This window comes from Rhodnius prolixus, unplaced genomic scaffold (genome assembly GCF_049639745.1).
Source record: "Rhodnius prolixus isolate KJV_2025 unplaced genomic scaffold, Rpr scaffold_6, whole genome shotgun sequence".
NCBI lineage: Eukaryota > Metazoa > Arthropoda > Insecta > Hemiptera > Reduviidae > Rhodnius > Rhodnius prolixus.
Genome location: NW_027411634.1, coordinates 38466779 through 38491408, shown reverse-complemented (window position 1 = coordinate 38491408; position 24630 = coordinate 38466779). Strand labels below are relative to the sequence as shown.

At 37.0% G+C, this 24630-nt stretch overlaps 1 protein-coding gene across 6 annotated transcripts in view; it reads right to left on the bottom strand.

The window, feature by feature from the left end:
* wge (BAH domain and coiled-coil containing protein winged eye) overlaps positions 1 to 24630 on the bottom strand; it is a 205445-nt gene that overhangs the window by 49655 nt on the left and 131160 nt on the right. For 5 of the 6 annotated variants that reach the window (XM_074140775.1, XM_074140774.1, XM_074140773.1 and 2 more), the window contains 3 exons: positions 21685 to 21768; positions 13514 to 13615; positions 8335 to 8454 (listed from right to left, as the gene is read on the bottom strand). In XM_074140775.1, coding sequence (XP_073996876.1) covers positions 8335 to 8454; positions 13514 to 13615; positions 21685 to 21748 — 286 coding nt within the window. In that variant the 5' untranslated portion in view covers positions 21749 to 21768. The remainder of the gene's footprint in view (positions 1 to 8334; positions 8455 to 13513; positions 13616 to 21684; positions 21769 to 24630) is intronic. The other variant, XM_074140777.1, reaches the window with a different exon arrangement.

Genomic DNA, 24630 nt, shown 5'->3' with positions numbered 1-24630 from the left:
AGAAGACACTCTAGAAAATAATAATTTAATTATCAGTCACGCCAACTTAATTATCGTACATATTTAATTTTTTTTTCCCTGACCAACCAATTGTAATTCCTGATGTAGCATTAAGTTCTGTCACAAAATTTGCACATTGTGTTGTTAAAGAAAAAATATATACCTACTGAACAATATTTAATTTTAAAAGTGAACTTAACCCAATATGACGCAAGCAGCTGTGTCGGAACTGTAACTAGATGAATTCAGTTACACTTTAAACAATTTACAGCCAAGGGTTTGCCATCTTTCGTTAGACGTAGTGTCCCCTTACATCTTGAAAGGTAACGCAGGCTTGCTGTACCGTCTGATTATGTACAACTTTCGTCCATGCCACTTGAAATTGATACACTTCTTTTAAAAAAAAAAAAAATCCCTTATTTCTTATAAACTCTGTCCCATCTCCTCCTTATCTCTTATCAGCAAGAGTTCCTCAAGGATCTACGCCCACCACTGCATTATTTAATATCATGTCAACTCCTTTAAAAATCTGAACAAGTCAATCTTGTTCTGCAAGCTGAACATCTCACAGTACACTCGGCAACAGCAACCAGCCGACTCACTGATGGACTTAAGAAGTTACCAATGCCACAAAAAGGAAACTGCGCATCAACAGTGACAGCAATCATGTTCACGAAACGCAGACCGGGGACTTAACGTCACAAAAAAAAAAAGTGGAACTTTGGAATACTTAGGCACTTGATCCCAAATTCAAGTTCAAAGCATAAATAACTTGGTAGGCTTTAGTAAGCAAGCCGATAAGGCTCCATGGGATTTGCACACACACACACACAAAATCTGTCTGAAAACACTTTTCAAACTTAGAGGACTACAAAACGAACATTTTCGGTGAAAAATTGCAATAATTTCATCATTTAGAAAATAAAAACGTGAGAAAGAAAAATGGGGAGGAAAATCATTTCTGGTGAACTTTAAGAAAAGTCACTGGCCAATTTTGGTGAGTAATTTTCATAACAATTTCAAAATTACACGATCGAGTATTTGATTCTCCAGACAATGATTTCAAAGCCTGTTCCAGGTTTTTTTTTGGAGTCCCCTCTTCCTGTTTGCTTTTATAATTATTACCATCTAAATGACAGGAAATGAGAGTTTTCCGTTTCGTGCCAACTGTCCTGGCTACTGTCCTTCAGGTTAGTCACTTTTCCACTCGCACTTCCTCCATTCATCATCATTATCACCATCATCCTGGAAGTGGGATATGATACTATCTCATACACGAACATGCGCAACGCACAAAAAAAAATGACGTGCATGATCTTGCAATCAACGTCCGGCTAGATCTTTAAAAAACTTTGTATATACGTTTCATAGATTTATAATTATAACAGTATAATCTACGGTATCAGAAATTAGTATAATGTTAGTCAGAAAAAAATAACAGGGAAGGGATTAGCGTCCTGGATTCCAGAATACGAATCTAGCTGCTGGCCCTTACACTTCCTCTTCCTAGTGCAGCTTAAACGTCACTTCCCGTGATGGACAGAGTTATCTGAAAGTCCGGAGACCGGCATTGCACGGAAAAGAAAAAGCTCCAGGCGCCAATGACCTAAGATGTTGACGCGCCTTTAAAAAAATAAAATAAGAATTTACATGATATCCGGTTACTAAGTCTACTTTACTAATCTGAATGAACGATTTGGAGTCACGTAGCAATTAGTTATGGGTTCACACTATGCGTAACTGGCTGGCTCTAACCAAAGCTGCTACACACTTCTACAACGACTGCTTTGCCCAGCCAGGCTCTTAGTTGTAGTAAGTCAGCGGAGTTCGCCCAGGACTACCCTTAGTCACATTCTAGACATAAAGCGCTGTGTAGGTTAAGCTTTGGTTCCTCCAGGTCAATGCAATTGCAATGTGTGGTTCTTGACTAGACCTTGAGGAATCTTAAGCTTGGTCAGTTATAGAGATTTTACAAAAATCTTTACGCCCAACGTTTTCAACTATATTTAGGGGGCATTCTTCTTCCAAGGCTACGAAGCAAAATTGGGAGATCTGGGTGTTCACGAATTTTACCAAGATCTGGTCAAGAACTGCTCCTATCTTAATTTGTAAACACCCAACATCCTGTTTCTATTTCTTAGCCCTGTAGATTGAAATTACAGTTCGAAACGTTGGTGCAAAGATTGTTTTTTTTAAATGATAAAGATTCCTCAAAAACAATACTTAGTTAGGTTAGGTTAGGTATTTTTGGTCTTTATGTTTATACATATGTTATCACTGAAATAGAACTTAAAAGAAAATCCTTTTCTCCACTTCCGTCGCCAAAAAGTGCCTTTAATCGAATTTTCCCAGAAAAGTGTTTTAAAGAAAAGTTATAGTCCAACACACGTGCAATCAGTGTGCCAAATTGAAAGAAAATCGTACAACCCATTTTCGTGAAAATCCCTTTTTTTAAAAAAAAAAACATTTCAGACCCATTAGAAATTGAACAATTATCGGAAAACTCATATTTGAAGGAAATCGATTGACAGGAATCGACACTTTTCTGCAGAGTTTTCAGTTCTTTTCGATTTTACTTCCTCTTACCCCCCTAATTATCAGGAAGTATTGCAATCGAGAAGATAATAAATTTTCATTTAGAATTACGATCATCGATCTAAAGTGCGAATCAAGTCTCTCTCTCTGCCTCTCACTATACACTAGAATAGGATCAATAAATGCAAAGATCTAGAAATAAGTTACGACGAGAATAATGATGCACCCAGAGAAAGATTAAGTCCAGGCATGCTGCAGTATTTCCAGAAGTACAACAGACTCCCGCGGGCAACCGGGCTACTACTCTAAACCGCTGCACTCCTACTCTCTCGGTAACAATCTACCAACCCAGATGACACCCTTCTCGCCGTGTATTACTACCCTTGCGCATGGCTGTTCTCCCAAACCCCCCGGGGGAGGTGAATGACTTGGCAGGCTCAACAACTAGGCCCCACGTTCTAGACTAGTCTCAGTTTACTTTCGTCTCGATGAACGTCTATAAAATCCCCATCTCTGTTTTATTTTCTTTTATTTCATTCTTCATTACCGTAAAAGTAAATTCATAATAAATTTTTTAAAAATCTAGTTGGACCACTCACACGACTTACTGTTTTAAAACTATTGTGTGCCGCAGGAAGTGCTGCCACAGAGTGGTTCCTCTCCTCCTGCCTTTCACGCTATTATTTATCTTATATGTTCCTATTTTCTTATTTTACGTAAACACAGATCCTAAACAACTAAATAAATTTAAAAAAATGTGTGTCGCAAAAACTGCGGCATTCCGTTCAACCAATTTACTTAAAATTTTGAATTTTATTTACATATTTAATTTAAAAAAGTAACGCGCACTTAAATTGCCGTTAAATCAACCGCCATTATATTTTAACTACTTAGAGACCAATCTCGACTTTCGGACTGAAATTATTATTGGATACTACCCAAGCGTTTTAATTCTCAGCGAATCCCTTAAAATCCGCAGGATAATATTAAATGCTTCCCAGTTCTAGTAACTAATCTTAATTCCATGGTGACCACGGAATCTTCTTTTAGCCTTGATTTAGCATTCCTCCAATAAAACTCTACCTCCTCCTCCTCCTCCTCCTTTATAAAAAGGCCAATCTTGATTGAGTGGGAATAAGTAAAGAAATCGCCTATTTTTTCAGGCGGGGCTTCACGTCCAACTACCAATTAGATGTCGTGGACGGAGGCGACTAGCAAACATACTTTACTGTAAATTTCTCATATTAACCATTAAATAAAATCCAAGACCTAGACTAGTACCGCAATACATCTTAGCTTTGCGGGTCTAGCCTATAACCGCCTAACATACTTTACTGTAAATTTCTCATATTAACCATTAAATAAAATGCAAGGCCTAGACTAGTACCGGAATACATCTTAGCTTTACAGGTCTAGCCTCTAACCGCTTAACATACTTTACTATAAATTTCTCATATTAACCATTAAATAAAATCCAAGGCCTAGACTAGTACCGCAATACATCTTAGCTTAGCGGGTCTAGCCTATAACCGCCTAACATACTTAACTGTAAATTTCTCATATTAACCATTAAATAAAATCCAAGACCTAGACTAGTACCGCAATACACCTTAGCTTTGCGGGTCTAGCCTCTAACCGCTTAACATACTTTACTATAAATTTCTCATATTAACCATTAAATAAAATCCAAGGCCTAGACTAGTACCGCAATACATCTTAGCTTAGCGGGTCTAGCCTATAACCGCCTAACATACTTAACTGTAAATTTCTCATATTAACCATTAAATAAAATCCAAGACCTAGACTAGTACCGCAATACACCTTAGCTTTGCGGGTCTAGCCTCTAACCGCTTAACATACTTTACTATAAATTTCTCATATTAACCATTAAATAAAATCCAAGGCCTAGACTAGTACCGCAATACATCTTAGCTTAGCGGGTCTAGCCTCTAACCGCCTAAACATACTTTACTGTAAATTTCTCATATTAACCATTAAATAAAATCCAAGGCCTAGACTAGTACCGCAATACATCTTAGCTTAGCGGGTCTAGCCTCTAACCGCTTAACATACTTTACTATAAATTTCTCATATTAACCATTAAATAAAATCCAAGGCCTAGACTAGTACCGCAATACATCTTAGCTTAGCGGGTCTAGCCTATAACCGCCTAACATACTTAACTGTAAATTTCTCATATTTACCATTAAATTAAATCCAAGGCCTAAGACCGGGAATCAAACCCAGTACCACACAATGCACATTGGCTTTGCAGGTCCGAATGGGAATACTTCAATCCCATATCATAGCTGGTAGCCTAGAGATGTTCTTTCAGAAGAAATGAACACTGGAGTATCAACTCTGTGTGCCTTCACCCAATCTCTGTGTCCTGATCACATCCGTGATAATCCCTTTTTTCTCCAAACTGAGCACTGTGACGAAATTACCAAATTTACCACTGGTCACACAATCCTTTTTTCCCCATTATGTGAGTAGATGGAAACACTTGTAATTACAACCGGCGTGTTTTTGTGTACTTTACAATAAAAACGGAAGAAGTATTATTAGAAGAGATGTACAAAGGAACGTAAAAAGAAACTGACGTCACTACAAAAAAACAACATATGAATGAAGAAGTCATGTATACAGATGCACATACTAAGGAGGAAGTAAACATAATTTTGCAGTCGTAATTAGATCATATAGGTCATTTCCTGTGTATTTCTTGCTCTATGATGAACGTATTTCCGCAGATACTCAAACTACTACATTCAAATAGATCTAAAAAGGAACAGTTTTATAACTGCTAAAGAGCACTAAATTAATCTAACTTTTAGATTATTTGGCATGAAAATAATAAATATGTATAAATTCATCATTAAATGATGTTTTTCTTTAAGTAGTTACAGGTGTAGAAACTTCACCAATACTTAAAAGCTATCTGTTGATCTCAACGTTTGTTGGATGTTATATAATACGCGTACCACAACTTTGAGAAGTAAATTATTTGGTGGAGAGAACTTTGAAAACTTAGTACTTAGTTTTGGTAGAGGTTTGTGTCATTGCTAAGATGAATTACTTTAACTTTCTAAATTGAACAACTGGCTCTCTCTCTGGTGTTTCTAAATTTAATTCTAAGTAAGTAGTTTTCTTATACTTAATTATAAGCATTAGTTTTGTTGCTTAATGTTGCTAAAAACATTCCCCAACTGAAACGGCCAAGATTTTAGAGAAGCAGGGCGATTGGCTACGCTTTGTGGAGGAGGTAAGCATGCTGGTATAAGGGTGGTCACTCTTCTCTTACGCTGGTAAGCACTGTGTAAGTCCTTTTTCATGATTATAACACGTATTTTGATAGAAAGGTTACGTTTAAAAATTTTTAAAATAGTTTATTTATTTTTTTTGCGTTTATTTATGCTCAATCAGCACGTCGATATGTTTAAGTGGGGAGAAAGAAGATCCTATTTGCACTTGGAAGTACCTGTCGGACAAGTAAGATTTTATGATTAAATAAAACGTGGCAGGTAAAATATTTTTAAGCTTCCACAAGAGGCCAGTGTGCCATACTCTATCGAAGGCCTGCTGTACATCAAGGAAAGCCCCTGAACAACATTCTTTCTTTTCAAGAGAGGATGCAATTATGTCCACTACTCGATGGCATTGCTGAATAGTAGAGTGGCTACGTCTAAATCCAAACTGATGATCTGGGATCACTTTAGAGTTTTCGAGGATAGGAAGGATTTGTTTGAGAAGAAGTTTTTCGAAAATTTTTCCTAGTAGTGGTAATAAACTAATTGGACGGTAAGACGAAGGATGTTGATGAGGTTTTTTAGGTTTTGGGATAGGACGGATAATGGAGCACTTCCACAAGACGGGGAAGTAGGTTGTTCGGAGAATTGCGTTGTATATGGAAGTCAGAAATACTACGGCTTTTTTGGGAAGATTGCAGAGAATGGTTGGAGTAATGAGATCAAATCCAGGCGCTTTCTTACGTGAAAGATGATTTATGACGTACTGAACCTCAAATGGTTTGGGTGGGAGAGAGAGAGGAAGAGGTGTGTCCAGATCTTGTAAGAGAGATTTTCGGAATTGAGAGTCAATCATGTCGGAATGTGGAGTGAATGCATTTAAAAAATGAGAAGCAAAGAGAGCAGCTTTATCACCATCGGAAGTAGCCTATTATTTTTAAAATGTTGTTTTATTTAAATTTTTCACAATTTTCTTTAAAAAAAAAACCTCTAGATATAAATTTCTCAAATAGAGAATGTGTTGAAAGCCAAATCCACTACAATCTAAAAGTTCTAGTGAGGCCCCCCCCCGTTAGTGGGCGTCTATATTTAAAAGAAATGCAAAAGAACGTGCAAAGTTGCTCTTATAATTGGAGGCTGTACTTTACAGATTAGGTGGAATAACTTAGGGGCTAGCTACAGCGGAACCCAAGGAGAAGTGGTGGTACTTGTACACACTTCCTGGGTTAGTACAAGGAACGTTGAACTGAACAACGGGCCACACAATTAGCATACAGGACCGTCTACTTACTCGACTATAGCCGTGTAACCCTTCCTCCTCACTATCTGGTAACAACAACCAAACCTACCTCCTCATTGTTCTCTGCACTGGGGGCCGCCTAGAAGCCGACCCCGCCGGGGATTAATACAACTGCGAAATATCACGCGATATCTAGAAGTAGATTCATCGTGTATGTACGTGTGTATGTATGCAGAAAAGATTACCAATCCAGTCTAAATTACCATTATCATGCACACAGTTCACAGTTATATATGCTAATTACCTTTGTAATTAGAGTAGTGACGCAATGAAACCGAATAATGCAAACTGTAGACAAGAACAACAACAGCAAAAAAAACAACAACAAAGCTGTTGCTTTTTCTTTCAGCAACAGAGATTTCCGGTATCATTAAATTCGGTTTTCATAGTTTCAAAAAAAAAGAAACTGATGTAACTTACTTCTCATTGCACTTCTTAAAAATTTAGTCTTCTACAAACTTAGAAGTTCTACTAAATAAATTCATTGTGGCGAAAAAACCTATTAAACGAATATTCCACAACCTCGTAATTGATATCAATTAAAATCGTGTTTACCGGAAGTTCTTCAAGCAAAATTTTAAGAAATTTCAAGTTTTATTCACCTCGGCTAGAATTGAGTATCCTAGAAATGATACATCATCCACTAAACTGTGCTGCAGTTTCAACTTAGTCTGGACCAAGTATTACATCAGCACAGTATCGTTGTATTCAGCCGCCGTCAAGCTGGTAGACAGATCTACACCGCAGTTACAGAAGGGTGTACGGGCGTCATGGCAACCTCCAGCTCCTTCTGTTGTTACTTCGCTTATTGTTTCCTATTTCTTATATTCCCACTCTTTTTCAATTTATGATTGTCGGTCTAAGTGCAGTTTTATTTTATGATAAAATTTATATTTATGCAGTGGTAAGCTTCATTTCCGGTGAAGAACGTAACCTGTAAGAAAGTTTATGACTTCCTATTGGTTGTCAGGGTGGGGCATCGAAATGGTACTACGATCAAACGAGTTTTTGACCCATTTTGACTTCCTCCGAGTCCCCACCAAAAAAAAATTGTTTTCCGAAAATGGACTGTACTTATTTTTTTTAGCTCACGAAAAGAACCATTCATATATCGTTCAATAAATTTAAAAATAATCGGAATTAGTAAAAAACAATATGTGTCCGTACAGGAAGTCAGTACAATTCTTCTAATAGACTTAAGATTCAAATTCATTGACGCTTAGACGGAAAAACTGAAGAAAAGTGACTCACCTGAACTAGGTTTACAGGGACAATGTTCAGCTTTGCGGACACTGTTGGTAGTCTCTTCGGAAATGACTTGATGCACCTGCGAGACGCTGCGAGTGTAACCAGTGAATAACTGCTCTTCCACTGTGAACATCGCAACAAAATAATCTAAATTAATCAAATTATTTAAATTCTATTAATTTGCGGGGGAGGTGGAGTCACTTGTATCCTTTACTACCACTACCATAAGATTAAGTTGGTAGCATATAAGTAATACAACTAATAACTCAACTCTTACTGCCCGTTAGTTGGGCGTACGCCAAGCTAAGATGTATGTTTGATTAGTGGGTTCGATTCCCGGTCTCTAGACCTTGGATTTTATGAGACCTTGGTTAATATGAGTTTATAGTAAAGTGTGTTAGGCGATCATAGGCTAGACCCGCAAAGCTAAGATGTATTGCGGCACTAGTCTAGTCCTTGGATTTTATTTATTGGTTAATATGAGAAATTTACAGTAAAGTATGTTAGGCGGTTATAGGCTAGACCCGCAAAGCTAAGATGTATTGCGGTACTAGTCTAGGCCTTGGATTTTATTTAATGGTTAATATGAGAAATTTATAGTAAAGTATGTTATGCGGCTATAGGCTAGACCCGCAATGCTAAGGTGTATTGAGGTACTAGTCTAGGCCTTGGATTTTATTGAATGGTTAATATGAGAAATTTATAGTAAAGTATGTTATGCGGCTATAGGCTAGACCCGCAAAGCTAAGATGTATTGCGGTACTAGTCTAGGCCTTGGATTTTATTTAATGGTTCATATGAGACATTTATAGTAAAGTATGTTAGCTAGTCGCCTCCATCTACGATACCTAATTTGTGGTAGTTGGACGTAAAGCCCGCCTGAAAAAAATAACTTTGTGAAAGTTTAATTGGATGATAATTCAATAATCCTGATATTCCCTCGAAAGCGGAAGTAAATAAATAGTTAATGATTAAATAATAATACGGTTATAGTGTAATATTTTAAAAGTAATAATTAAAATGAGTTGGTATGTTCAGCAATAAATGGGGCAAGATATCTCTTGATGTAAAGGGAACAACACAAAGCCTGCAAGAGTGGATTGTCTGTACTGTAGCAAATCCTTGTTCTCCATTCAAAGCAGGATAAGTGATGAACTATGTACGAAGAGATGGAGGAAGCCGCCATTGAATAACTTCAAAGGAATCAGACCACGAAGCTTTTCTTAGCTAGCTTTTGTTTTTGATGCATCAATAAAAAACAAGAACTTCTGCAAAATTTCATAGAATTCTGAACATTAAGAAGATTGGATATTTAGATTCAGATTTTGGGTAGTATTTTGGGTCATCCCTGTAATTTTCAACTATCGCAGATTTTCTTTTGCTATTAATCTCAAAAAACTGATATTTCACTCAGTTATGGATGGCTGGAGATTGCCTACGATTGAGCAAACTTTCATAGAATTACTACCTTAAAGAATCTCAGAGTTCTTTAAAAAGAAAAAGCATTAAAAAATTTGGGTACGTAATGGTACAAAGGAAGTTTTTTTCAGAATACCTCAAAAAAAGTGAAAAATGCAGTCAATAACTTCCGGTTATTGGAATTCTCATCCAATTCCTTGTTTTACATGCAAAATGTTCCTTGAACAGTAAGCATTAATTTTTTCTAGAAATTCTGGATAAAATGGAAGAGGAATTGTCACTGCAATGTAGTCTATTTCAAATGTGATTTTTCCCCCAATTTTTGTAGGAACAGATTGCCACCCAAACCCTTATCCTGCTCTTAGACCAAAGAACCTCGAAATTATTCCTGGCGAAACTCAAACTCCCACAATCCACTTCTTCCCCGTCTCCCTTTTACCAGGAGTAAATCTTCATTATTAAAACACCACACAAAGTACGGCTTTTTCAATTACTTAATATTACTTTATATAATCGCCCTCAGCCCTTTTGTGTCTGTCTTCCTTAAGTTGCCAACCATAAAATATTAAGTTATAAAAGTTGTATTCGCGATGTTATTAAGAAAAGAATTAAAGCTGATATAACATAAGTTATTAAGTTCTCCCATTAAAAAGTTTTTTCTCCTTGAAAGTTGCAAGCCTTATTGGTTTGTACAAAATATTTTACGGCCATATTAAATAACAAAAAGAGCTCCTCTTTTATATCCAATCCTTATTATTTATTAATATTATTATTATTACTGTTATTTACAATTTATGGCAACCAGAGGTTGGGGACAAAATACAAAAAACTCGCAACTTTTAGGTTGTAGAGTGAGTGACAGTAGAGCCAAATCAATGGCGACTTAAAGGAGCCATCATGGCTTCTATGCGCACATGTTTGATCAGGAGTCCATGTCCACTTGATGCAAATGGGCCTTTACCTACATTACGTATGAGTGCATATCGTAAATGTGCTCCTCATCTCATCAAACTACGTTAAACAACGGCCACTATCCGTTTTTTATCCCGTGACATTAAGCAACGCCATGATGATAAAAGAAAAAAAACAAAACGAGCTAATTATTAATGCATCCTGATTCAGCGTCAGTATATACGTGTAACATTGTGTAGCCACATCAGTGGAATGACACGCCATGAAATATGCCAAGGATTACAAGGAACGATTCCAGGCTATAGTTGGTTAAAAACAAAAATAAAATAATAGACTTCAATGCGCCTGGGATAAACTAATTATACTTTACAAGGCTAAATCTTTGCCCAATGGTAATTGCCGAACAAGTTCTTGTAAAAATCCTGTTTTAATCGTGCTTATTTATGTATTTGTACATTATTTTCTTACTTATTTTTTGCGCCCTCCTAAAAAAAATAGAATATCTTCCCTTTAATTATTTTTGGACTCAAATTTGAAGGCAATAAAATTACCGTAGGATACAGATTAGCTATGCGGTTAGCTTATCGGATTACCACACGGAGATCCCGGGTTCGAATCCAGCTGCTGATCCTTGGATTTTTTTTTTTTCCTTTTTAGGAGCTTCTTACGGCTCACTGTTTTGGTGATGGATAGTGTTGTCTGTAACGAGGGAACACCGAGAAAAAAACCTCCGGGTGCCAATAACCTCAGATGGATGACGCGCCTTAAAAATTACCGAGGAACCTGGGTTACTTTGGTCCATTCATTCAAAGTATTCTGGGCTAACGAAGTCCCCCCCCCCCTTACAAAGGGTTGCTTTCATAAAATGGACTTAAATTAAAACTGTCCGGTAGGACAGTTGTATAAGGGTTGATCATCAAAAACTGCACGAAAAAGCGTAACGTTGAAAAACTCCCAACTTTGACAATTTTTTTCTCTTTTTCTATAAAAGATAAAATTCCCAAATTTTCTTTAAATTATAGGGCAAACCCTCCTTTATAACTGTAATTTTTTTGCAACAACCCAGATCTAATAGGTTTCGAGAAAAAAGTTGCCAAAAATGAGCAAAAACGGCTCAAAATAAAGGGGTATGAGAAATATTTCTCTTAAAAACATTTAATTTCTGATAAATATTAGGTTAACTGAACTTTAATTAGAACTTAAAAATTTGGACATCTCTTGGTCTTTGAAGAGTCCTCTTTTATCCAGCAACTTGGCAGGACTTAACATGCTCTCTTTATATCATTTCCTCGTATTTCTTCAGACCATATCCATGAAGTTTTGGGGACTTAACTAAGCTGTCCACTGATCCAATTGTTACGATTATTTCACACACTGTTAATCAAGGGAACTTAGCACTATAACACAATGCTATCCTTAAATTTAGTTTTTTTGCTTACTTATGGCGCTTAGAATTAGAAAGCGGGACGAGACCTGCACCCCCACGGCACGGACAGCCCCACAAGGGACTTATTGTACCTTCCCCACTTATGGCGCTTAATATCTGGTTTCTTGCACAATATTATCCAATAAAATTCACATTATTGCTAAAATAAAACCCAATAATCAAATTTCTGTAAATTTCAAGCCCCCTTCACCATTATTATTTAAGAGCAAAATTTGTATCTTATATTTTTGGATGCATTATTAAATAAAATACTTTTTTTTTCTGACGTTGTGCTAAAGTATCCCCGGATTTACAGTATAATATAAGTTCCTCATTAAACTATTAAAATAAAGTAAAAAAAAATGAACTTGAACGAAAACAATGTCACTGAATTGTTTTAAATATCAATAAATAAATAGAGAGGGAAGGGATTAGCTATGCGGTTAGCGTACTAGACTCCCTCCCACGCGGAGGTCCCGGGTTCGAATCCAGCTGCTGATCTCTTAGATTTTCTCTTCCTAGGAGCTTCTTACAGCTCACTGACCGGTGATGGACAGTGTTGTTTGTAACGAGAGAACACTGTCCGGAGGCCGGCAGTGCACTGGAAAAAGCTCCGGGCGCCAATAACCTCAGATGTTGACGCGCCTTAAATCATAAAATAAAATAAATAGAAAAAATAGTAAAAAAACTATTCATGCTAAATTATTTCTCATTCATAAATATCAATACTAATTATTAAAGAAAATTAAAAGAAAAACAATTATAACGTTAAGCACTTCCGATCCTAACCGGAAGTTAGAACGAGATGCTATCTTATTAATAAAACAACACAAATTTTAGTCATTCAAACGCGATCTCTGAAAACACTATCTCAAAATTATTTTTGTTTAAAAATTTTGATGGATTCCAGAGACACACATTACTAGATAACCAATTTAATATTTAAATTTTTATAGCAAATACTTGTTACTGAAAATTAATATTGTGTAAATTACCAAAGCATTATTTATTCATCATCATCACTAACAGTTCCTACTTTTTTGGGGGAAAAAAATGCATTTAATATAACGGAAGCTACTATTCGCTAATTACACTAACTAAAGAAATTGCACTACGTAAGCACAGGAAACATGCAACATTCCTTGGAGAATAACAATGTTAAAAGTTTTTTAGTTTTTTTTTTTAAACAAATAATCTAAAATCAATAGCGGGTTACAATATTAGTGGCAATATTCAAAATTTAAACTAGTAATTTTTTTTAAAAAAAAGGGGATAAAGTTATAAAGATAGAGAGTCTTCCAACGGAAGCAAGCCAATTATAATTAAAAGCTACTTCTTTTGTTTTTAGTTAAAAAGTGAAATTCTGTAATTAGGTGCTATTAAAAACTTAGTTAATTTATTTGAATCCTTCTTTCGTGAAATTACCTTTTGGTGGCTGATATGTTTGCGGTTGGGCTAGATGAGCAATCCTTGGTACACCCCGAGTAAAATCATTATCCAACCCCGAACACAGGTATCTACCGAACCCTATAAAAATTCCATTAATTATAATAAAACATATGGAATAATTAGAAGTTAATAAATAAAAATTAAGATGTTCAGATTTTGAATAAAAGATAAATATAAAAAGAATACTTATTTGAATTATTTATGATATATTTTTTTTTTGGTATTAACGATCAAAAATTCATTTCCTGTTTAAGTAAAAAAAAAGGTTGTCATTTCCGGTAAGTCCATTATTAGATAGCAATTCCAGAGTGAATGCTGTCCCATTACTTGCACCAGTACAGGTGAAGATAAGGTGATTCTTTGAGTACGAGATGCTGCAAGTACCCCAAACGTTCTTTACTCTCTCTCAACACATCCGGTGGGGTCAAACTGTATCGGTATCCTTCAACCCACTGTGACACAAAATGCGAAATGTGATTTATGTGAATCCTCTATGTCTTTTTTCGAAGGAAGTTGTAGTCCATGGTAGTAGCTCCAACTTTTTTTTTTTTTAATTTATTTTGTTATTTACAATCTGTATAATACACTATACAATAAGTAAATAGGGAGATAGAAGTATAGAGGCGTGAAAGGCAGGAGGAATGAAACTGCCCAGCGGCAGCACTTTCTACAGGATATTAATTTTAGGTCTTCAGACTGCGAGGAAGTCGCGGGGCCACTGGCGATTCAGTCGGTGAGGAGGATTGTCAGGAATGTTAGAGGAGGCGAGAGACTGTACTAGAGGATTAGAGCAAGTGGAGAGAGCAGTATGGAATTTTTGATATTTAGTCTTGGCTAATTGGTGTATGAAGGGGATGTTGAGGTCGTTGTGTAGAGTGAGGTTAGTCACGTAGAAAGGAGCGTCAGCTATCTGTCGAAATACTTTTGATTGAAATGTCTGTACAGTCCGTATGTTTGTAGGTTTGGCTGAACCCCACAGCTCTAGTCCGTACGTCCACATTGGTTTGAGGATAGTACTGTATATTAAGCGTTTGAGTTCTATGGGTAATTTGGAGCGTCGTCCAAGAAGTCAGTAAAGCAGTTTCGCACGTTTCGTCATTGCTTGTCCTTTTAAGTCTAGTGTGTGGGTTCCACGTGAGTCGCTTGTCTATGTAGAGCCCAAGGTAGCGCACCAGATCTGTACAAAGAAGAGGATTGCTGTTTGAAGAAGACAGGTGGACAGGAGCCCCGCCGGAGAGTAAACGTGGCATGCTGGCATTTCTGTGGGTTCATTTTAATCCGCCACTTCTTTGCCCAGGATTCTATTTTATGTAAGTGTGTCTGTAACTTGTATGAAGCTGATGTAGGATGTGTACTTGTGGCTGTGTCGTCTGCATATGTACAGAGTAGTGTAGAGGGTTGTACAGGTATGTCTGATGTGTATACTGTGTAGAGAACGGGGCCAAGTATACTCCCCTGCGGCACTCCCGCCCCCACTGTGGAGAAAGAAGAGATTGCGGAGCCAGTACTAATTTGAAAGAACCTATCTGAGAGATAGGTTCGCAAAATGAGGTAGTATGTTGAGGGAAGATTCTTTTTTTAGTTTGAACAGTAATCCAGGATGCCAAAAACGGTCGAAAGCCTGGCTTACGTCTAAGAATGCCCCTGAGCAATACTGTTTTCTCTCCAGTCCTGAAGCAATAACATCAACAATCCGGTGACATTGTTGAATAGTACTATGATGACGCCTGAAACCAAATTGGTGGTCTGGTATAACACCAAACTCCGACAATATGGGGTTAATATGCTTAAGTAACAGTTTTTCAAGAACTTTTCCAAGAGTCGACAGTAGGCTGATAGGTCTGTAGGATGAGGGTAGGTGAGCCGGTTTTCCAGGTTTTGGAATCATTCGCACCACTGAATACTTCCAGGATAGCGGAAAGTATGTAGTACGAAGGACAGAGCTCCAACATGAGCTAAGAATTGAAGACCAAGCTGGGGGAGGATTAACTATATGGGATAGTCTATAACCGATTTCCGGTTAAGATAAAGCTTTCCGTTAAGTTGATATACATACCCCCCCCAAATAAACGTACTCTTCCATTGTTAAAAGTCCTATTTCAGTCCAGTGTCTAACTTTTTCTACAGAGAGACACTGAGTAGTTTAATGTGAGTGACACGGCAAGTTAAGTTTCCCAATAGATTCGCTAAACCCCTTAAAAACTACATACATCCATCAACTTCCTCTGCATTTTATATATATGGTTGGGAATGTCATTGCTGGAATATCCCACCCGCAAGGATGTAAAATTCCCTGAAGAAGAAAGAGCTAGTAGTAACTTCTTGCTTCCCAAAAAAAGTTATTAATAAGTTTGTTTTCAAATGATGGAGTCATTTTAACGAAACCTTAAATAATTCTATTCAATTTAAAAAATTATATCAAGTAAAAAAACAAAAACAAAGGACTAGTTGGCAAATTGAAAGAAAAATAAGACGACAATGCTTATAATGTATACAAAAATTAGACTATCTTACAATAAAGTTCTTTGTCAAAAAACAAAAATTCATTCTTTTATATTGTATATAACCTACAAAAAAATTAAAGAAAGAAGCATGCTCTTAATGTTAAGTTCAACAGACTACAATAAGACCAAAACAGAAACAAAAAACAAAAAACCTTTATGATAAGAATGAAATCATTATTGACAAACCCTTAATTATATCTTCCATTAATTGTAATAAAAATGTAATACAAAAATAAAGTTACAAAAATTATAATCAATAAAATAAGGTATTGTCCCCATGAATGGTGGGCTCTCTCACTCTAAATGGGTATAAAAAAAAATTAAAAAACTAATACAAACCCTAATTAAATTTTTTGTAACCTGTATCCTGCCTAATTAGGTCCTGGAATAGTCCTTTTTGTTTATCAATTTTTTGTTTTGAGATGTTCTTAAATAAGTAAATTGGGTAACTACACGGAGATGTAACCTACTACTTGTGGAAGGAGGTTTTATAACCTGTTGATACTGCAGGTAACTGCAATAGTTCCCAATGCCAGCTTGATTAAGTTTTTTTTTTTTTTTTATTAATGGCCACATATTGTGACTTAAATTATTTTCTGCAATTAATTTGAGAAGGACATCTTGAACAGATTTCTTTTGGTTTAATAAATGCTAGGATTGCTGTTATTTGTACGTAGGAGGCGTGAATAATTAAGCTTGTATTTCTAAGTTTTATTTAATCAAGTTGTTGCTCCCATATTGTTACATTCCCCCTTATCTTCTTTGTGCGTTCTGCCCAATCTTTAGCTCTCAAGCATCTCCTCTTTCTTTTGGATATTTTGTGCCACCTATTTTCGACAATTAAAGAAAAGAATTACCAACAAAGTGGCATTCAAATTATACAACGGAAATAAAAATAATGAACAAGTACGTCATGGAGCTTACTAGTTCCAAATTAATGTAATGATAAAATGACAGTAATATTAATTTTGAACAAAATGTAATGATAAAATGACAGTAATATTAATTTTGAACAAAATGTAATGATAAAATGACAGTAATATTAATTTTTAGACAATAATGGCAGCAGCGATCCAAATTTGGCCAAGTTTCTAAGGAGAATGGTTGAACATGAATGAACATGTCTAAGTTTATTTCAGCTAGATATACGAGTATAGATAATGAAATGAAATTTTGATAGGTTTTATTACTGTATGATGTTTTGCGCTGTATTGTGACGTGGATTTGCAGTTTAATATACTCAAGTAGCTGTGGAATTGTTGTGTGATCTCGTCTTTAAAAGTTTCAATCAAAGCAGGATTCATAAGATTATATAAACCGGAACTGCTTATTTTTAAAGGTTACTTTTTGGAAATGGTACTACGAGTTACTAGATGGCTGGGACGCATCTGGAAGAATGGAATAACAGAAAGTAACTAGTGTAATGTGGGCAGTGCATTCCTTCCAAGGAAGTAGGGAAGACTAAGGCTTCGCTAATCTCTCTCTCTCTCTCTCTCCAGCCTCCGTTGGCTGGTACAAGAAGTGAGAGACTACCACTTCTTCTACAACTAATGGAGGGGTCACCAAAAAGTCGAAGACAGCAAGTAAAGATAACCTCGTCTTTCTCAATAGTCCTTCTATGCTCGTTAATCAGAAATAAAGAGGCATTCGCTTCGTTAACAGCACGCTAATTTCGAAAACTTTAAACAGCAGCTTTCGACAGCCTTGCACTATTGTAACCATATAAGAAAATTATAGGAACCAATCTCAGATTCTTGTATTTATTTCTCTAAAAAAAAAAAAAAAAAAAACTAAACATTCAAAAAGAAATATTGGAAAAGATGGGCAGTTCTTTAAACCGGAAATGAAATTACTTGGACGCAATATTTTTGTAGAATAAAAATGAAGAAACAAAACTGTTGCATAATTGAGAGCAACTAGCATCGGACCCTTCTTGCCTTTAGGCGGAAACAAATCTTCAGGGATCTTTGGTCCACCATTATTAACTTGAACAAGAACCACATTTCCGGCTGACCACAACACACACAAACAGCACTCAAAGCGGTGCAATTGATTGTGAGCGTCTACTTTGGTTTAACTTTACCTTGGGCAACCTTTAATTCTCTATCACATGTACACTTCGTCTACAGTTACCTACTTCAACAATGTTCAAACGGAGCCACAAGTCCAACATGTGTAGCCCCCCGTTCTATCCCCCATTGAAAAATTTAAGAGAGATAAACGGGTGAAAAGCAATCATGTACATACATGAAATTCTTGAATTTAAATAAATTTTTCAATAACAGTAGAGAATTCAAAGACAAGCCATATAATGATGGGTACATTTGATGGATCATTCTAAAAGTCCGCACTTACGCATGTGCACTTATTATTTATTTACGCCTCAATATCAACCTAACATAACCTAACCTTTTGTTAAATATAATTGTTATAATTATTATAATAACGATGCCCTAATTATTTATGGACTAATATTAAAGTAATTAGTTAATTAATATTCATTTAATAAAATTTAATTTAAAAATAAAACGTGACTGTATTTCTTTATTAGCCATAACGTTAACGATGATCTTCAGACCTCAAGGAAGTCTTGGGGCCGCTGGCTCCCAAGTGGTGTATTGTCAAGAATGGCGGAAGAGGTTAAGATTGCATGATTGGATTAAAGCCACTAGAGAAAGAGAGAGCAGTATGGAACTTTTGATTCTTCATCTTGGGAAATTGTTGGGCGAATGGTGACGTTGAGGTCGCTGTGAAGAGCTGCAAAGTCCACTATCTGTCAGAAATGGTTATTGTACAATCCGTATGTTAACTATGACTTTAAAAACCATATGTTCTCCCACAAAATGTTCGATTAATGTAACAGCCAATGATGTTGACGAATCATACGAGGTGTGGCTATTAAATAACGAGGCTATTGCTATAAAACAATTTATTTTTAAATTTATACATATTTAGTTATTATCACCTTCAATATACACCACTCCCCTATCCCTACAACGCTCCATGCGAATTTACCATTGTTCCGAAACCGTGCAGGAAGACTTTTTCTGTGAGCTCCTGCTTTTTCTTTCACAGCTTCAACGGACTGAAATCGTGTTCCTTTTAATGCCGACTTGACGTTGGGGAACAGATAAAAGTCACATGAGGCCAGGTCAGGCGAATAAGGTGGATGGCCTAAAACTGGGTTGTTGTACTTGGCTAGAAACGTCATGATAGACAATGCAGTGTGGCCGGCGCGTTGTCTTGATGGAGAACCCATGACTTGTTCTTCCACTAATCGGGTCGTTCTTTCCTTACTCTTTCACGGAGTTGAGCAAGCACCTCACCGATAGTAATGTTGATTAATTGTAATCGGATATTTTCAACCGTTTTGGACGTGGAAGGGCGACCCGGGCGGTCATCATCTCTGACGTCTTCTCGGCCACCATGGAAACGCTTGAACTACTCAAAAACTTGCGCACAAGATAAACGTTCATCGCCATAAACTTCTTTAATAAAAGATCAAGTTTCAGTAGCGGTTTTGCCCAGTTTTGATGTGAAATTTCACGACAATTCGTTGCTCTACTACATGTGCAGTATCATGTTTACGGCAAAACGAAACTAACACCAACTTACACAAACGACAGTTCCGGTCAGACAGATTTCTCTACAAACTCGTGAGACGCCGGCAATCGAAAGAGAAGGCTTTACGCTGCACAGCTGACAGGTCGTTAGGATTTGGCGGCATGCATAGTTCTTCTGTAGCAGCATCAGTCTCGTTATTTAATAGCCAAACCTCATAGATGAAGAAGCTGGAGAACTAGTTCCCAGAAAAGTATTGCACTACTGTACGAACGTCGTTTGAAAAGTCCGTACAAAAATAAAAACTACTTAATTTTTTGGGGTAAACCTTTTTTATTTTTCAACATAGTCTCCTTTTAGGCTTATAAACTTCGTCCAACGCTGCTCTAGTTTGTTGATCCCTTCCAAATAATAGGATTTGTCCAAGTCTGAAAAATAGCCATTCGTTTCTGCAATCACCTCCTCGTTTAAATAAAATCTTTTTCCCGCCAGCCATTTCTTCATATTGGGGAACAAATAGTAGTCCGAGGGAGCCAAGTCTGGAGAATAGGGGGTTGTGAAACGAGTTGGAACCCTATTTCCATTAATTTTGCGACCACAACTGCTGAGGTGTGAGCTGGTGCGTTGCCGTGATGGAAAAGGACTTTTTTGTGGGCCAATCGTGGGCGTTTTTCTTGCAGCTCGGTTTTCAAACGGTCCAATAACGATGAATAATATGCACCTGTAATAGTTTTACCCTTTTCCAGATAGTCGATGAGGATTATTCCTTGCGAATCCCAAAAGACAGTCGCCATAATCTTTCCGGCTGAAGGAACGGTCTTCGCCTTTTTTGGCGCGGATTCCCCCTTGGTAACCCATTGTGTAGATTGTTCTTTGGTCTCAGGAGTGTAGTGATGTATCCATGTTTCATTCACAGTGACGAAACGACGCTTAAAGTCCTGCGGATTCTTCTGGAACAGCTGCAAACCGTCCTTGCAACACTTCATACGATTTCGTTTTTGGTCAAGCGTGAGCAATCGCGGCACCCATCTTGCGGGTAGCTTTGTCATGTCCAAATGTTGATGCAAAATATTATGTACCCGTTCATTAGAGATGCCCACAGCACTAGCAATCTCACGTACCTTCACTCTTCTGTCATCCATCACCATATCATGGATTTTATCAATGATTTCTGGAGTAGTAACCTCAACAGGGCGTCCAGAACGTTCAGCGTCACTTGTGCCCATATGGCCACTCCGAAAATTTTGAAACCACTTATAAACTGTTCTAATCGAAGGTGCAGAGTCACCATAATGTTTATCAAGCTTCTCTTTAGTCTCCTCAGGCGTTTTGCCTTTCATAAAGTAGTGTTTAATCAACACACGAAATTCTTTTTCGTCCATTTTTTGAAAATCACTCGACTTCCTCCATTCAAACGAATGCCAAACACAAGGAAATAGACCGATCTGGCTGAAACTTGGTGTGTGTTCTTCCAAGAGATGCTACTAACTAAACATAACCTCGATACGCGCCAGTGGTGCTATCTCTCTGACTTTGCACGGACTTTTCAAACGACCCTCGTATTGAGGGGGGAAAAATATCTGATTTGCCCATGATCTAAAAAAACGGAAACTGGGAAACACTACGAAACGTTTTCAGAATATTATTTCCTTTTTTTCACAGATTTTCCTGGGCTTCCCTTTAATGGAATAGCCTTTCCCAGTAAGGATCCTAAATAAAACCTAGAATTCCCTTTAGCCCTAGTTGGGAATCCAACCAATCGATTGATACTTGCGTAACAGCTGCTCTTCCAGAGCTGTAAACAATCCCCTCTTCAGAATGGTCCCTTTAGGACTACAGCTGAGCATCTCCACTTCCATCATTTCTATCAAAGGGAATACATTTCCTATCTCTCTCTCTCTCTCTCTCTTCTGGCGAACTACTGCAGATTTAATCACACCCTTATATCCCAATAAATATACTGTACCATAAAGATTAATGCCAGACGATTCCAAGTCATCTCATTACAGACTAATATTTCAAGATTAAATTTAAATTTAATTACTATAAATTTTACTTCTATAAAAAAAAGGGGATACGTACCGTTAGTATGAGCCGGGGGCGGATCGGGCCAAAGCCTGGGGGGTCTAGGGGGGCTACCTAGCATCCCTCCACCGCACCGTCCACCTGTAATACAAAATACATGTATGAGTTTTAAGTTGTCTTCTTTTATGCAAAAAAATATAATATTTTATGGAATAATAATTTAATAAACCAAAATAGGGTCCCTCACACGACATCTTCTTACAAGAAATTCTCAAGGTTCTAGCGTCTACAATTTTCTAGAAACTTGAGAATTTCTAAACAAGTTTTCATTATAGACTTCGTAGACACTTCCGTTAAAGTGAAGTGATACTTTAGAATTAAGTCTGCCCATATCCCTTCATAGAATTTTTCGAGAGTTTTAGGTTGAGATGAGGTTCAATTTTGATTTTGAGGCTATATTTCCGGTATTTTCTCAATATAGACAATTTTATACAATCACAATTTAATCCTTAATTAGAGCGAGATGAAGCGAAAAATCATTAGGCCTTCAACAAATTATTACGATTAAGAGAACAGGTGAATTCATATCTAGTTATTAATGCAGCGATTATTTGTACAGATTTTAGGTACTTCCATATTGTAACTGACCTTACTTCCTTTAGAGAATTAATAATAATAAACTAAGACTTAATTTTACCGCCCTTTCTCGAGCCATCTCATTAAATCAATGGGATTGGGAAAAAAACCTAGTAAATAAAATAGAAAACAATGGAAACGTGTTAAACGAATCATTCCAGAAGAACAAAAGAAGACCTGGAGCAGCAGCGGTCCAGCGATCTATTTTGATAAGAGAGGTCGCTTGTCACTGTCTGCTGGTAAATGGGGAACTATTCTTTTCCAGCTCTGAGATTTATACTGAATCTTAGTTACGTAATTGGAAACGATTCGGAACTCTGCGTCCAAGTCACTAAATTCTAGTTCGCATCAATTCGCAAGTTGATGGTACTATGTTCTAAGGTACTGGAGAAAGATTCTCTTGACCATGATGTAATTCTAATCTAGATATCAGGGAGACAAAATTCGATTTCCTCGTAGGTGTCCTCCCCTGACAATTGCTCTAAGTTAGAACTGGCCAACGGAGAGGGTATGAGAACCTGTCCCCATTCATTCCACTTCATCTAGCTGGGATATAGATAGAACAAGTCCATCCACAAAACTTTTAGGGAGAAGTTGTGCTTGGGAGCAAAAATATTCAAGGCTGGATATTTCCAGCTCTTCCTGAGCCCCAAGGCTCTTATGCTTGAATGCGTTGAAAATGAAGCCTTCCCAAATACCGAACGGCGTTCTCTCGAAGTAAACGCAAATCTTGGCAAGTTATATCGCCTTGGCAGAGATACAAGACAGGGGAGGAGGAATACCATACTTAGAGCGGAAAGATTCTAAGGTTTAGGAAGGAAACCTGTAGACTTCCTGGAGGTTCCGCCACCAGATTAGATTAGATTAAATTAAGGCAGCCTCAAGGCCTACGCCACTGCGACCCCTTTGGATCTATTGTGGCTCCCCAACTTTAGAGCTTGCCCTCCAGACCCGTCCGTTAAATGGGTAAGACTCTTAATTCTGGAGAACGACTCCTCTCCTCACAAAATCTAGACGATTTCCAGGTGTTGTTATGGGATTATGAACTTCCTCCTTACCGTAGAATGGTATCAGTTATTAAATATCTTAAAAGAAAATCGGTTGAGCAACCGATAGCAATAAATTTTTTCTATTTTTACAAATTTTTCTTTTCTTTTTTTTCTCGTACAAATTCGAAGTGACAAGGAATTTTCATTACGTAAATTTCGTTTTCATATATTTTATATATTCATATAAATATTTTATAAACCATAAAATATTCTATTTTTATGTGAATTTATAGTTCAGTCATCAACAATTGGCTAGGTTATTTATTGAGGGAATTTGGCCAAACCAAACTAACGGAGTGCACGGCAATGCATAAAGTGACGTAACACCAGGTGGAAAAAGAGTCTTTAAGAGGGAAGAAGGGGGAGCAGACCACCATCCATCCCCCTAGCGACCATCAAATGGTGGCAATTCCAGCATCCAGACCTTCCATCAATACTCAAGTGGCCATAACTTCCTCTCCACAGTCCTCTTCCGCTCACCGTCCTGCACACTGCTACAAGCAATTCTGGAAAATTGGATGGAATTTGCTCTTTCCAATAGCTACTGAATACAAAAAAAAGTTACATAATAACGCCGTATAAACATAAACAGGTACTTGTTATATTCATTCTTACAGCTATAAGAAAGCGGAAGTAAAGTGTGTTCTTATTGAATTGCGGAAATTGACAATTTAATAAGAAATACAGAGAAAAACCTAGACCTAGTGGTGCTTTAGAAAGAACATTTACGGAAGGAGTTTTTGTTTAGACAAAACCTACCACACAAATTCTAATATCTTTATGCTTAGAAGACAAACATCAAAACACGTGCATCAAGATCTTCCTTTCCAGAAGGATGAAACGAGGCGTGTTCTGGACCTTTCTAGCAGTTCTACTCAAGAACGATTTCTGCAAAAATTTGTTTTTCCCCATTTTCAGCCACTTTTTCCTCGAAAAATCTATTAGATCTGGGCTGTCGGAAAAAAAATTACTTATAAACGAGAATACGCTGTATATTTTAAAGAAAATTTGGGAATTTTCTCTTTTATAGGAAAAGAATATCAAAATTTCGTGCCATTTTGTCAATTATTAGTCGATATTGAGTATTTCGTCATCTTGTTTTTATCACGCAAACTGTCGATTGCAAGTAATCTGACAGTATGTAAAAGCCCAAACTCCTTTTTCTTCTTGCACAGTCTGCAAAGGGATTGCAGACTATAAGACTATAATTCTAGTAAAGCGAAAGCGATCGACTTTTTTTAAGGTTGCATAAAGGTCCTAAGTGTAACTGCATATGCAGTACAAAAGTTCAGGCAGTGGGCTTCCCCCTTTAGCACAG